This window comes from Gracilinanus agilis, chromosome 1 (genome assembly GCF_016433145.1).
Source record: "Gracilinanus agilis isolate LMUSP501 chromosome 1, AgileGrace, whole genome shotgun sequence".
Taxonomy (NCBI): Eukaryota; Metazoa; Chordata; class Mammalia; order Didelphimorphia; family Didelphidae; genus Gracilinanus; species Gracilinanus agilis.
In genome coordinates this window covers 756,414,283-756,426,847 of record NC_058130.1, presented here as the reverse complement: position 1 = coordinate 756,426,847, position 12,565 = coordinate 756,414,283, and the positions used below count along the sequence as shown (strand labels likewise).

Here is a 12,565-nt window from a genome sequence, read left to right as displayed (position 1 = left end):
GAAGAGATAGTTACTACCTTTTTTTTTTAAAAAGTTTAAAGACTTTAGATTCCTTTGTTCTAAACAAAATTTAGAATATTGTCTTCTAGCATTTTTTCTTTTTCAAACTTTTTAGCATGTGTGTTTTGGACTGACTTTCTAATTTTCTAAATTTCCAGCTAAAGATTCTAGGCTTCAGGATCAGAGGCAAAATTCTCCAGCTGGAAACAAAGAAAATATTAAGCCAAGTGAGACTTCCCCAAGCTTTGCAAAAGCAGAAAATAAAGGTTAGTAGATAAAAGTAGCTTAGATATACAGGACTGAAAACAACCCAAATTGGAATGATAAGTGAAAAACCATTCAGAACAACCACAAATAGCAAAAAATCACTGAGTTAATCTGACAAAATATATAATGTTATCAATCTGAATATAAAACAAAGCACAACTGAAATAATTGGAGAAATCCTGTCTGTGGTTGTGCCTTACCAAAAAATTAAATCATATTATCAATGGAGTACTTTCTAGAACTAGGCAAAACAGGAGCAAAATTAATGTGAAGAAGCAGATAATGAAATCTCAAGGGAAATAATGAGAAACGGTATCAATGAAGGAAGAGGGTATTCTTTATATAACAACCAAATGATGTGGTACCATTTAGATGAGAGAAAAGGAGATAAGCAAAACAGACAAGATTCACAGGAAACAGAAGCAATGGTAAAGACTTTTCCAGTATTTGCTAAAACCAAGAACCTCAGTTTTTGGGAAGGCTGAAAGAATTGGAAAAGTTCTCATTTAAAAACTAGCAGAGAAAGCAAGAAAAGATGTTTGACAATTGCAATTAGGGAAGGATTCTTTTCCAAACAAAGAGTAATAGATAAGAACATAAGACAAACCATTTCGATGATGACACTAAACTTTTGAACAAATTGAATGAGGATAGAATAATCAGTGACTATAGAATAGAGAAAAATAATTTACATTCATATTACTGATAAAATTCCAAGATACTTAGGGAACTGATACAAATATTTCATACCAAGAGCCATTCTTCAGTGGCCAAGTGATCCAAGGGACATGAGCAGATAGTCTTCTGAAGAAGAATTGCATCTAAAATCCAGAGGTGGGTCCCAAATCACTAATAAGAAGAGAAATGCAAAATAGAATACTCTGCTCCAAGCAGATTGGTAAGTGGGAGAGTTGAAGTGTAAGTAGCTAAGCACACACATTGTAAGTGAGGCTGCAAGATAGTCTAATTCTGCATTAATTTTTTTCAAGGAATACTGCCTAAAAAACTGATAGGTGAATATAATGGAATATCACTGCAATAAGAAATGACAGTTTCACCACTTCAGAAAACCATGTGAAGATTTGTATGAATCAGTGTGGAAAAAAGTGTTGTTCATTGTTTTTTAGATGTGACTAACTCACCAACATAAACTCTTCTTGGGGTTTTCTTGGTAAAGTACTGTAGTAGTTTGCCATTTAAATTCATTTTACAGATGAGGAAACTTAGGCAGACAGGGTCAAGTGACTTTTCCAAAGTCACCCAGCTATAGGCAGTGTCTGAGGCTGAGGCTGAGGAAGATGACTCCAGACCCAGCTCTCTATCCCCTGCACCACTTAGCTGCCTTCAGGAAAAAAGTAAGCGGAACAAAATGAACAACATTTACAGTGATGATAACAATATACAAATGACAGTAGTACAAGTTAGTCAGATTCTGAGTAATTAAAAACCCAGTTAAAGCCTAAGGAAAAGAAAATGAAAAGTACCCCTTTCTCCGAACAGAAAGGCAAAGAGTTATTGGGACAAAATGTTTTTTAGGGTGGATGGGGGAGGTCATTGTTTTAGGCTTGTGGTTGGGGCAGTTCTTCTTTATTTAGAGGAAAGATTCTGCTGTAGAATGAAGCAGGAATGATTGTATTGTAAATTCAAAGGCTCTATTCAAGCCCATTTTGAAATAGGTAAACAGCCAGGTGCTTTGGTAGATAGCACACTGCTTGTGGAGTCTGAAAGACCTATGTTCAAATCCAGCCTATGATACTTAACTAGCTTTGTGATCCTAGGCATGTCACTTAATCTTTGCCTGCTTTAGTTTTTTTATCTGTAAAATATAAATAGCACCTACCTTGAAGAGTTGTGGAAGGATGAAATAAGATAATATCTGTTAAGTGATACGGTTAACACAGTCCCTGGTCCTTAGTACGGGCTATGTACATACTTATTTCCCTCCCTTCTCACCTCACTCTGATCTTCAAAAATAAAACAGGCTTAGATATCCCTGTGTAGACTCATTATAAATGGAAGGAAGGAAACTGTTTTTGTTGTTTTTAAAGCACCTACCATTTACCCAGGCACTGTGTAAGCACTTTACAGATATACTGGTGGTGGTAGATGCTATTATTATCCCCACTTTACAGATGAAGAAAATAAGCCAGACAGGTTAAGTGACTTGCCAGGGATCAAATGGGTAGTAAGTATGTGAAGCTGGATTCAAACTCTGGTCTTCAGAACTCCATTCCCCATGCTCCATCCATTGTGCTTTGTATAGCTACCTTCTCAGCAGTTTTCACTGTCCTGGTATTTGTGATTCTGATGTCTCCTTGAGAGTTACATGAATTTAATTAGCACAAAAGTTTGTTGGAAAGGATATGTGGGATATGGGATGCCATGTGTATTACCCAGCAAACGAAAAGGTAAGGATAATTCTTGCGGACATAGATTTCGGATCATTCGGGTGGTGGCATGTATTTGCATACGCATATAAATGTCTCTATTTTATGTATCAAGTAGATTTTGGATCTTTTTGTTTTATTTGTGTTGGATTTCATTTTTCCCCCCTAGATCTAAATTAAAAAATGGTATATAACTCAGCTTTTCTTTGAGGGAAGAGTTGGAGTGTCTTATATCTCTTAATTTTGCAGGTATATCACCCATTGTTTCAGAACATAGAAAACAAATCGATGACTTAAAGAAATTTAAGAATGATTTTAGGGTAAGTATTTTTTCCCATGCATTAAATATCAGTAGTGTCAAACTAAAATAGAAGCAATCCCTATTATAGCTGTGTATTGACTTTAAAAATTCATAAATTAACATTATCTTTGTTGTGTTTTTATGTATTTTGTTAAACATTTCCCAATTAACTTCTATCCACCCTGCTACCCAAGTGCCTTATAGATAGTTATATGGGGAGTAGGAAATAAGGGTAGGGAATAGCCATGGGACATGACTCTCAGATTAAAGGTATTAACTTTTTCTTTTTTTTAAATAAAATTTTTTTGCTATTTTATACTTAATCCTAATAAATATGAACATTTTGCATACCAAAAAAACCCACCTTATTCTAGTGATCCAGACCGTGGGACCAAAGCCTCCCTTATCCTCTTTTCTCTATTAGCATCCCCTTCCTCTGCACCTGCTGGAACTCCAGAACAAAGCAGTTGTTCCACTCCATAGGGCACTGTTAACTTCTCATGCTATGACCCTATAGATTCATGGTGGATTAATGTTTTGGACCTATATTGTCTGTACCATGTTAGTAACTATGCAGTCATGGGAACCAGCTACTTCCCACCCTGAAACAGCTAATGAGACAAGTCCCAGATTATCTAATCCCTGACCTTATAAAAGACCTTCCCCACCCAGGTGGAGACCCCTAGCCACTTCCTCTCCCTGCTTCTCTCTCTTCTTTCCCCTCTTCCCCCTCCTCAAATCCTTTCCCATAGTAAAGCCTTGTTGCATTACTTAACACTCTCTCATTCACTTCAGGTCACACCCCCTTCAATCAGATTGGATATCTAGGATGAGTGATAACTCTATTTTGCATGATAAGAAGGCTGACCCTTTTAATTTGTTCAGTACCTACCAATGTTTTTATAATTTCTTTTTGGGAAAGTTAATTGTTTATAGACATAAATGTGGTTGACTAGCTTATGTTTAACAGCCCTAAGTGTCAGTAATTTGTCCAGATGTGCATCTTTGTAATCACATTTAGCTTGTCTAGTCTGATGTGTTTAAAGGGAGAATATATCACAGATCTGAATTATTAGTCACTATATACATTTTCTCAAAGGCTAAGGATTAGTACTATTAAAATGTAAGATAGTCAAACGGAAAATGTTACCTCAGTTCTTCTCTACTCTTAAAAATCTTGTGCCTGCCGCTTCTTTTTTTATTCATAGTCCTCTTATTTAGTAATTGCCTCCAAATGGTGAATTGCCTACCTGGCCATCCTCTCTCCCTACTGCCCTCTGATTCACTGGTCCTGGAGGCAAGGCTTAGAATACTTCTTGCTCTTGGCTGCCATTTCCAGGCTTTCCTTCCTTTGCTGCTATCACTCCTTAGATCTTTGCTCTATTAAAAGTTTTCACTTGATGCCAATCATTGTGACTGTTGTTTCTGGAACCAACCGTCTCGTTTCTCAGAAAGAGTTCATCACTTGGCTCCCTGGTTCCCCTCTTTTCCCACTCCTGCCCTCATCTGAAGTGGAATTGCACAGTGTCACTAATTTCCTCAGATACCCTACTCTCACAGATTCCTCCAGGATCTTATACCTATCCCTTTGCCCCTCACAAGGTACCTGGATCTTAGCAGTTTTACTTCGTTAATTAAAAATGAGTTATTAGAGTGGACAGAGTTTAAATCCTGTCTCATACACTTCAGACTGGTGTAACTCTGGGCAAATCAGCATCTCTCGGCCTTCATTTCCCTCTCAGTAAAATGAAGGAATTTGGCTTGATGGCCTCTTCCAGCTTTGTGTCATTGATCATGTTAAGATTAGATTCTCAATCCAAATAAAAAGTTCCCCTTTCTTATTCTAATGTTGTTTTATATGCCACCCCTGATAAAGTGCCATCCTAGAGTCAGCATCCTTTGGTGTTAATTCACTCTACTTTTATCCTTCAGTCTAAAGATCATTGTGTTTATTTGTCTGGGCTCTAAATCTACATTCTTGGTATTAGATTGAAATTGCTTTCTTCAGAAAAGACATTTCTGATCTTCCTGTTTTTGGGCTAGCTGCTCTTAGTTTTTCATTTCTATCTGCATATCACTTTTCTTTATTAACTTTTTTAAGAATCTGGGCTTCCCTCCTCTGCTAGTCTGCCAACTTGGACAAGGGTCCATCAGGCTCTTTCTCTCAGTCTCTGCTATGAGGAGCTCCATCACTAAATTTGTTACATGGACCCACCTCAAAACCCCTCTTCTTCAGTGCTCTAGGAGAGGGAGGTCTTTGAGCTCATCATTTGGTTTATCTCCGCGCACCCCCCCCCCCCCCCCATACATGGCCAAGGCTTTGATTTTTCCTGTGCAGTTTTGGTCAGTGTCCTGCCCTAAGATAGGCTACCCACATGGTGGAACCATGCTCAGCATACATTTCTAGCTGCCTGTGGAGAATTCAAGCTGTTACATACCCTTTGTCTGACCACATTATTAGTGCACCTTCTTTTCCAATGTATGCTGGTAATGCTGGGGAGTCATAGGAAAATACTCCTTAGTCTACTAAATCTCTTCTTTTAAGTTGTCTCCACTGTCAGTCCCTTAGAGATACTAGTCATTTTAAGATTCACATTGTCCAGAATGATACTTATATTGGAAAATTGGAATTTTGAGCCAGCTAGCAGCTTGAAATTACTATAAAAGCAGTGTATAGTTTCTCAAACATTACCCATCATGTTGTCTTCATCCTCTGTGATTCTAGGTACAGCTCTCTTTACATACATCTTTAGTGCCTGTCTTATAGACTGAAGTTCATTTGTACAATTCAGTGTATTAGGTATGCACCTACATGGGAAATTGGCATTTTTTTTACACCGTTTAGTTTTCTTTTCTGTATAGATTATTAGTAATCAGTTTAGCAGGGCCACAGTGAGCCTTAGCTTGATGTAGTCAGCACATTATCATTAGAAGAAAGAGCATTTGGGAACATGAACATCTAGAGGGAGCTCTTCTCTTGGCCTGGAGGGATTCTGCCTCCATTTATGGCCAATGCTTTTAGTAAGCACACTTCTTCCTATTTAGGCCCTTTTACCTTTCTTGGATTCCATTTCATGGTATCAGAGGTTTGTTTGACAAGGTCAGGTTTGAGGCTGTGGCTGTTCTAATCTTCAGTCTTTCTTCTGATTTGGTAGTGATTTTGATCTTTGTAGTTGATGGTCTAATTGTATACAATCAGGTGATTCTGATAAGACTCCCCACAGTAGTAACCAGTAGTTTCCTGTCTAAGAAGATTATTTTGTTTTCTCTGATACTACATACTCTTTTCACCATAGAAACCTTGGCTTTTCTTATTTCTCAAACAGGAATCAAGCCATGCCTACCTTTGCATTAAAGTCACTATATCAAAGAATAGCTAGGTGGCAAGGTGGATAGTGCTGGTTCTGTAGTCAGGAAGAACTGAATCCAAATACTTAATTGCTTTGTGACCCTGTGCAAGTCACTTTAACCTTTGATTTCCTCCTTTTCTTAACTGTAAAATGGGGATAATCACAGCACTTACCTTTAGGATTATGGTGAGGATCAAATGGGCTAAGAATTGTAATGCGCTCAACACAATGCCTGGCACATAGAAATAGCGCTCTATAAATGTTAGCTATTTTGTTATTTAAGTTTGGAGACTCTTGTGTGCACAAGTATTAATTAAGGTTCTGCTATGTGCCTGGCATTGTGCTAGCCCCCTGGTATAAAAAGATAAAAATAGTACTGTCCCTGCCCTCAAGAATCTTATAGTTTTTCAGAGGAGACTGTGTTTTGTGTGTATGCACAATAAATATGAGGTTATTTTGTTGGGGATGGGGCAGGGCAATACTAGCATTTGGGAAATCAGGTAAGTAAAGGCTTTAAGGGTAAGGTGAGGATGAAGTGCATGTTAGCGCCATTAAGAGTGTCTCAAAGGGAGAGCTGTCTAATGAGACTGGTGCCAGGTTGGGGAAGCCTTTAAGTGCCAAACTGGAATGGATAGTGGTTCCTAAAGGCAATAGGGGTACAAGTGGAGTTGGTGGAACAGGAGGCTGATGTTGGGAGAACTCTGCTTTAGAAAAATCCTTTCCATAGTTCTGTAGAGGATGGATTGGAGAAGGCTGTTAAGAGGTGATGACATTGCAACAAGGCTCCCTCCTGTGATCAGAGAGGAGGCGTCTGATACAAGAAAATTGTAGCAGAGAAATTAGACTATTTGGCAACTGGGTATCAATGTGGTTTGAGTGAGAGTGAAGGGTAGAGGATGATCCCCTAGGCTGGTAGATGGGAGAGAATCTAGGAAGTTCAAGGAGGGGATCTTTAGAGAGTCTTGACAAGTTCCATATAGGCTTCTTTTTTACCTTTTTTCCTTTTCGATACATGACATTGAATTTTTGAGTAATTTTTTTTTTTTAGCTTGTGCTCACAATGACCATTTAAGACACTGACCAAGTGACTGATTTAAATAATGTTTTCTCTTTACATTTGAGCATTTAATTTAAGTCTGACCCTTTTGTTTGCCTCTTTCCTTTCTTAGATTCGGACCCACTTTTGTACACTGATTTTGTTCTTTGTAGCATACTGATATTGATGTAGCTGAGCTCTGCTGTTAGTATGTTAATTTGTTAGACAAGGGGCCAAAAGCTAACATTTGAAGGACTTGTTGTTCCATTAATGTTTATAAACAGGCTAATAACTGGTTCTTGGCACACTTTCTTCTTTTCCCCTAGCATCTCGCCACACAGACTTGGGGCTATTGTTTCTTTTTCCCATGAGATGTCTTGGCCCAAGTATTGATCATCTTTTGTCTGACCTTCTGGCATCAGCCTGTCCGTTCTAATTAGCTTAGTCCTTGGGTCTGCTTTATTATAATAGTGAAAGTAAAGAAGAGTAATGAATTGCCTTTCTTTAGTTACAACCAAGTTCTACTCCTGACAATGTGGATCACCTGCTCAACAAAAGCAGAGAAGGAGAAAAGTCAAGAGATATGATCAAAGACCAACCTGAACCCAGCCCTAAGGATGTTCTCCTGGAGACCAGCAGTGCCAGCTGCACAAGTGGCAGCAGCAAGCCGAGCAGTCCTTGCATTTCTCCATCTGCTAGTGGGAGCTCAGATCAGAAAAGAGGTCCGGAGGTCACTTCCCAAGGTGTGCAGACAGCCAGCCCAGGAAGTAAACATGAGAAGGAGGAGCAAGAAGACAAGAAAGATGCAGCTGAGTGAGTCACCATCTGTTATTGGAAGTGTCCCCTTAGCAAATTTGCTTGAAGCCATTTTCGTATTGTACTCTGCCAGAAGGTCCATCCCCCTCCAGACATTTCACAAGTATAAATTACATTGCTTATAAGCAATCTTGTAATGATCTTTAATGATGAGTTACTTTTCATATATATCCTGAGTCTTGGCAAATAAAAGTAACTGACAGGTGAACTGTCATTAAGATTTTTCTTTAATATTTTAAATACATCAAAATCACAATGCCTCCATTTGGGAGAAGCCCTTGCAGATAATTTAAATGATTTATACAGCCCCCAAATACATTATAGCATTAGATGATGAGTGGCTGGCCTGGTAATGTTGAGCCTGTCTGAACTGAATATTCTCTGTTGCTGTAACCACGTGTAGACTCTTTTCAACTTGAGCATCACCTGCTCAAGCATGGATTCATTTGGCCTAGAGAACCTGGAGTTACCTCTGTTCCAAAATGAGGGCTTTTATGGGAGAAAGGAAGGAAAAAGAAGGAAAGAAAACAAGCATTTTATTAAATGCCAGGAACTGTGCTATGTGCTTTCCCATTATCTTAGTGGATCCTTATAACAACTTGGGGGAGGTTTCGATATTGTTCCAATTTTACAGATGAGGAGACTGGCAGATGGCTGAAATAATTTGCCTAGGGTTATACAACTAGGGATTGTCTGAGGTTGGATTAAAATTTAGGTCTTCCTTATTCCAGGTTCTGGGCTCTATCTAGCTGCTAAGATTCCTATTAAGAAGGTTTTTCATGGGGGGCAGCTGGGTAGCTCAGTGGATTGGCCTAGAGACGGGAGGTTGTGGGTTCAAATCTGGCCTTGGATACTTCCCAGCTGTGTGACCCTGGGCAAGTCACTTGATCTCCATTGCCCACCCTTACCACTCTTCCACCTAGGAGCCAATACACAGTATTGACTCCAAGATGGAAGGTGAGGGTTTAAAAAAAAAAAAAGGTTTTTCATAATGTGATAAAACAGTTTCATTCCAACAACTCTTGATTGAATGTTTCCAAAATGTCTTTTGTTATCTGAAGTTTCATATCTTTTTTCTTTTTGTCATGTTTACTCTACATGTTGTAAGGTTTTATATATTATTGTTCTGTGGTTTTAATAGTTGTTAGGCAGGTTGGTGATGGAGTCAGGAAGATCTGGGTTCAATTCTGCCTCGGGGCAGCTGGGTAGCTCAGTGGATTGAGAGTCAGGCCTAGAGACAGGAGGTCCTAGGCTCAAATCCTGCCTCAGATACTTCCCAACTGTGTGACCCTGGGCAAGTCACTTGACCTCCATTGCCCACCCTTACCACTCTTCTGCCTTGGAGCCAATATACATTCTAAGATGGAAGGTAAGGATTAAAAAAAAAAAAAAAATTCTGCCTCAGACACTTAAAGTCTCTGTCCCTCAATTTTTCCATCTGTAAAACGGAGATAATAGCACCAGCTTACCAGAGTAGTTCTGAAGATCAAATGTAACATATGTAAAGGGCTTTGCAAATCTTAAATAATCATGTAAATGCTAGTTACAGTAGTTAACAAATTATTTTTACAACATAGATTAATGCTCTTAAGCAAAATTGTATGTGGTTATTAACAAGTTTTAATTTAACATCTGTGAAAGTGCTTATAGAACTGACCAAAGAAAAGGTTATCCTTGGGCATTTATTTATTTTTTCTTTTGTGTTTAGGCAAGTTAGGAAATCCACATTGAATCCCAATGCAAAGGAATTCAACCCTCGTTCTTTTGCTCAGGTAATTTTATGGATCTGTTTGAGATTAAATAAAGAAATAAGTAAATTATCAACAAAAAAAGATCATTTCTATTTCATTTATATGATAAATTATAATAATTTTTATGATTCTTGACTCCTTTGACCTTATTAGTTATGTTAGAGATATGGAAGCTATAGCTGCAATGAAGTTGATATTTCATTGATTTTTGAAATGTTACATTTACCATAGATAGAATTTGTCATATAACTTATTTTTAAAAATAATTTATCCATTCCTTCTACTACTCACTTATCAATAAAAGCAAAACATTCATAACAAATCATAACTATACATCCAGCAAAATTAATTCATACAATAGACATGTCCAAAATTACATCTTATTTTGCATTTTCAGCCCATTCCTCTCTGTTAGAAGATGAGTAGCATATTCTCTGGATTTTTGGTTTACTGTCATATTGATCAGAGTTTTAAAATCTTTTGAAGTTTTTTTTTAAATAATGTCATTGTAAAAATTCTTCTGCTAATTCTATTCACTTCACTCTGTATCTGAATTCATAGAGATCTTCCCAGTTTTCTCTGAAACAATCCATACCAAATAACTTATAAATGAAGAACACTAAAAAAATGTTAGTTGATCGTTAATCTCTGTACTAAGCACAGCCTTATAAATGGATTTGGGCAATCTATTTAAAAGTTTATATGTCTTTATAAGCTTAGGCTCAGCAAAGTTTTCCTTTTCATCATTTCTTAATCATAAAAGTAAAGATTGAGAGAGTAGATAAAACTAAAGTGCATTATTAAGAAAGACTGACTTTTCATTTTTGCATCATTGACTCACATTTAATTTTTTATAGCCAAAGCCTTCTACCACTCCTACTTCACCTCGTCCTCAAGCCCAGCCAAGCCCTTCTATGGTGGGTCATCAACAGCCAACTCCGGTCTATACTCAGCCTGTTTGTTTTGCACCAAATATGATGTACCCAGTCCCAGTGAGCCCAGGCGTGCAGGTAAAGCTTCATGATTGATAATTGAATTTTTGTATATGAAATTCTGGGTACTATTTAGAAGAGGAATAGTTAAAAGCCTAGTCCTGTTGTTCACCTCTGGCATCCTTCAACTCCAGACAAATCAAGTTGAGGCATTGCTTGTACACTGTGGCTGAAGTGGAGAATTGGACCATTGTTTTGTCCTTGAAAAATTAACAGTGAGTCTTCAAGGATACATATTAGACTTTTGTGCACAGACCTTTATGTCAAGAGTGGGTTCTTAGTAGAAACTATGTGGTAAAGGAGATTTACTGTACTTTTTATTGTGTTTATCAACATTTCGGTGTTAATTGGAAAAACATCAAACCCTGGGGAGGTAGAAACAAATGACATTTGACAAAGCATATATATTTGGACTTTTAAAATGATAATTAGTGAATATAACATTGGAGATTTTTTTTTATTTTAGCAAAAGTAAAATCTTAACTTTCAATTTCCTTTTTCTTCCCCATAAGCCTCTCTATCCTATACCCATGACGCCTATGCCAGTGAACCAAGCCAAGACATATAGAGCAGGTAAAGGTGAGAAGAACATTGCCTGGGTTTGGGTTTAGTCTGCATGTTGCATGATCTGAAGAGCAGGATTTGGAAGTAATTGGTAACCGTGTTGGGATTTAACCTTTTGGGGATAGACAAAATGGTGCCTTGGGAGTGGTGGAGTTGTAGCTTAAACCACTTCTCAGGGACGCCCTGTGCCAGTCACCACCTAAACTCTTCTAGAATCTTTTGGCTCTAAATCAGTTCTCCTGGGAGTTCCAAGGAGTGCTGGGATAGTGGCAGTAAAAGGGCAAGAATTATATTAAATCTGAGTTCTTAAACTTTTCTGTACCATGGATTCCTTTGATTTGTATGCATCATTGGCAGTGCTGGGCCTGAGACCAGCAAGACCTCAGATACTTTCTAGCTGTGTGACCTTGGGACACTTAACTCCATTTACCTTAATTTGCCTTCCTCAGCTTTAACATGGGGATAATAGCACTTCCTATGGTTTTTGGGACAGTTCAGTGAGATATTTGTAATGTGCACAGTTCCTAGTACAAATACATATATAGTACATATGCATTCTCTAAATTGTAGTAGTAGTTATTGTTGTTGTTGTCATGCTGCTGCTGCTGCTACTACTACTACTACTACTAGTCTGGTGAAGCATTTGGATCCCTTTCTTAGAATAATATATTTTTAAAACTTCATAATTAAAAGGTATTTGATTTCCATTAGTAAAATAAAGATGTAATTTAAAAAAAAATTTTAAAACCCTTAACTTCTGTGTATTGGCTCCTAGGTGGAAGAGTGGTAAGGGTGGGCAATGGGGGTCAAGTGACTTGCCCAGGGTCACACAGCTGGGAAGTGTCTGAGGCTAGATTGGAACCTAGGACCTCCTGTCTCTAGGCCTGACTCTCAATCCACTGAGCTACCCAGCTGCCCCCAAGATGTAATTTTTTTTCCCATCCACTGAGTTGAGTCTTTGAGCCACAGATTAAGAACTTCTGTTTTTGATTGTTGAAAATGTTTTTATAAAAATTGCATAGACATACCTTAAAAAAACTTTTGGAGTACTAAAAAATTCTACAAAATTTAATTTAATTTTCCAGTTTTAAAATTCCATGT

At 37.8% G+C, this 12,565-nt stretch overlaps 1 protein-coding gene across 5 annotated transcripts in view; it reads left to right on the top strand.

Annotated features, from left to right (window-relative positions):
• ATXN2 (ataxin 2) overlaps positions 1-12,565 on the top strand; it is an 80,654-nt gene that overhangs the window by 45,968 nt on the left and 22,121 nt on the right. For 3 of the 5 annotated variants that reach the window (XM_044673538.1, XM_044673522.1, XM_044673530.1), the window contains exons 12-17: positions 159-266; positions 2,904-2,974; positions 7,850-8,154; positions 9,866-9,929; positions 10,766-10,918; positions 11,413-11,479. In XM_044673538.1, the coding sequence (XP_044529473.1) occupies positions 159-266; positions 2,904-2,974; positions 7,850-8,154; positions 9,866-9,929; positions 10,766-10,918; positions 11,413-11,479 (768 nt within the window). The remainder of the gene's footprint in view (positions 1-158; positions 267-2,903; positions 2,975-7,849; positions 8,155-9,865; positions 9,930-10,765; positions 10,919-11,412; positions 11,480-12,565) is intronic. The other 2 variants (XM_044673555.1, XM_044673546.1) reach the window with 1 other exon arrangement.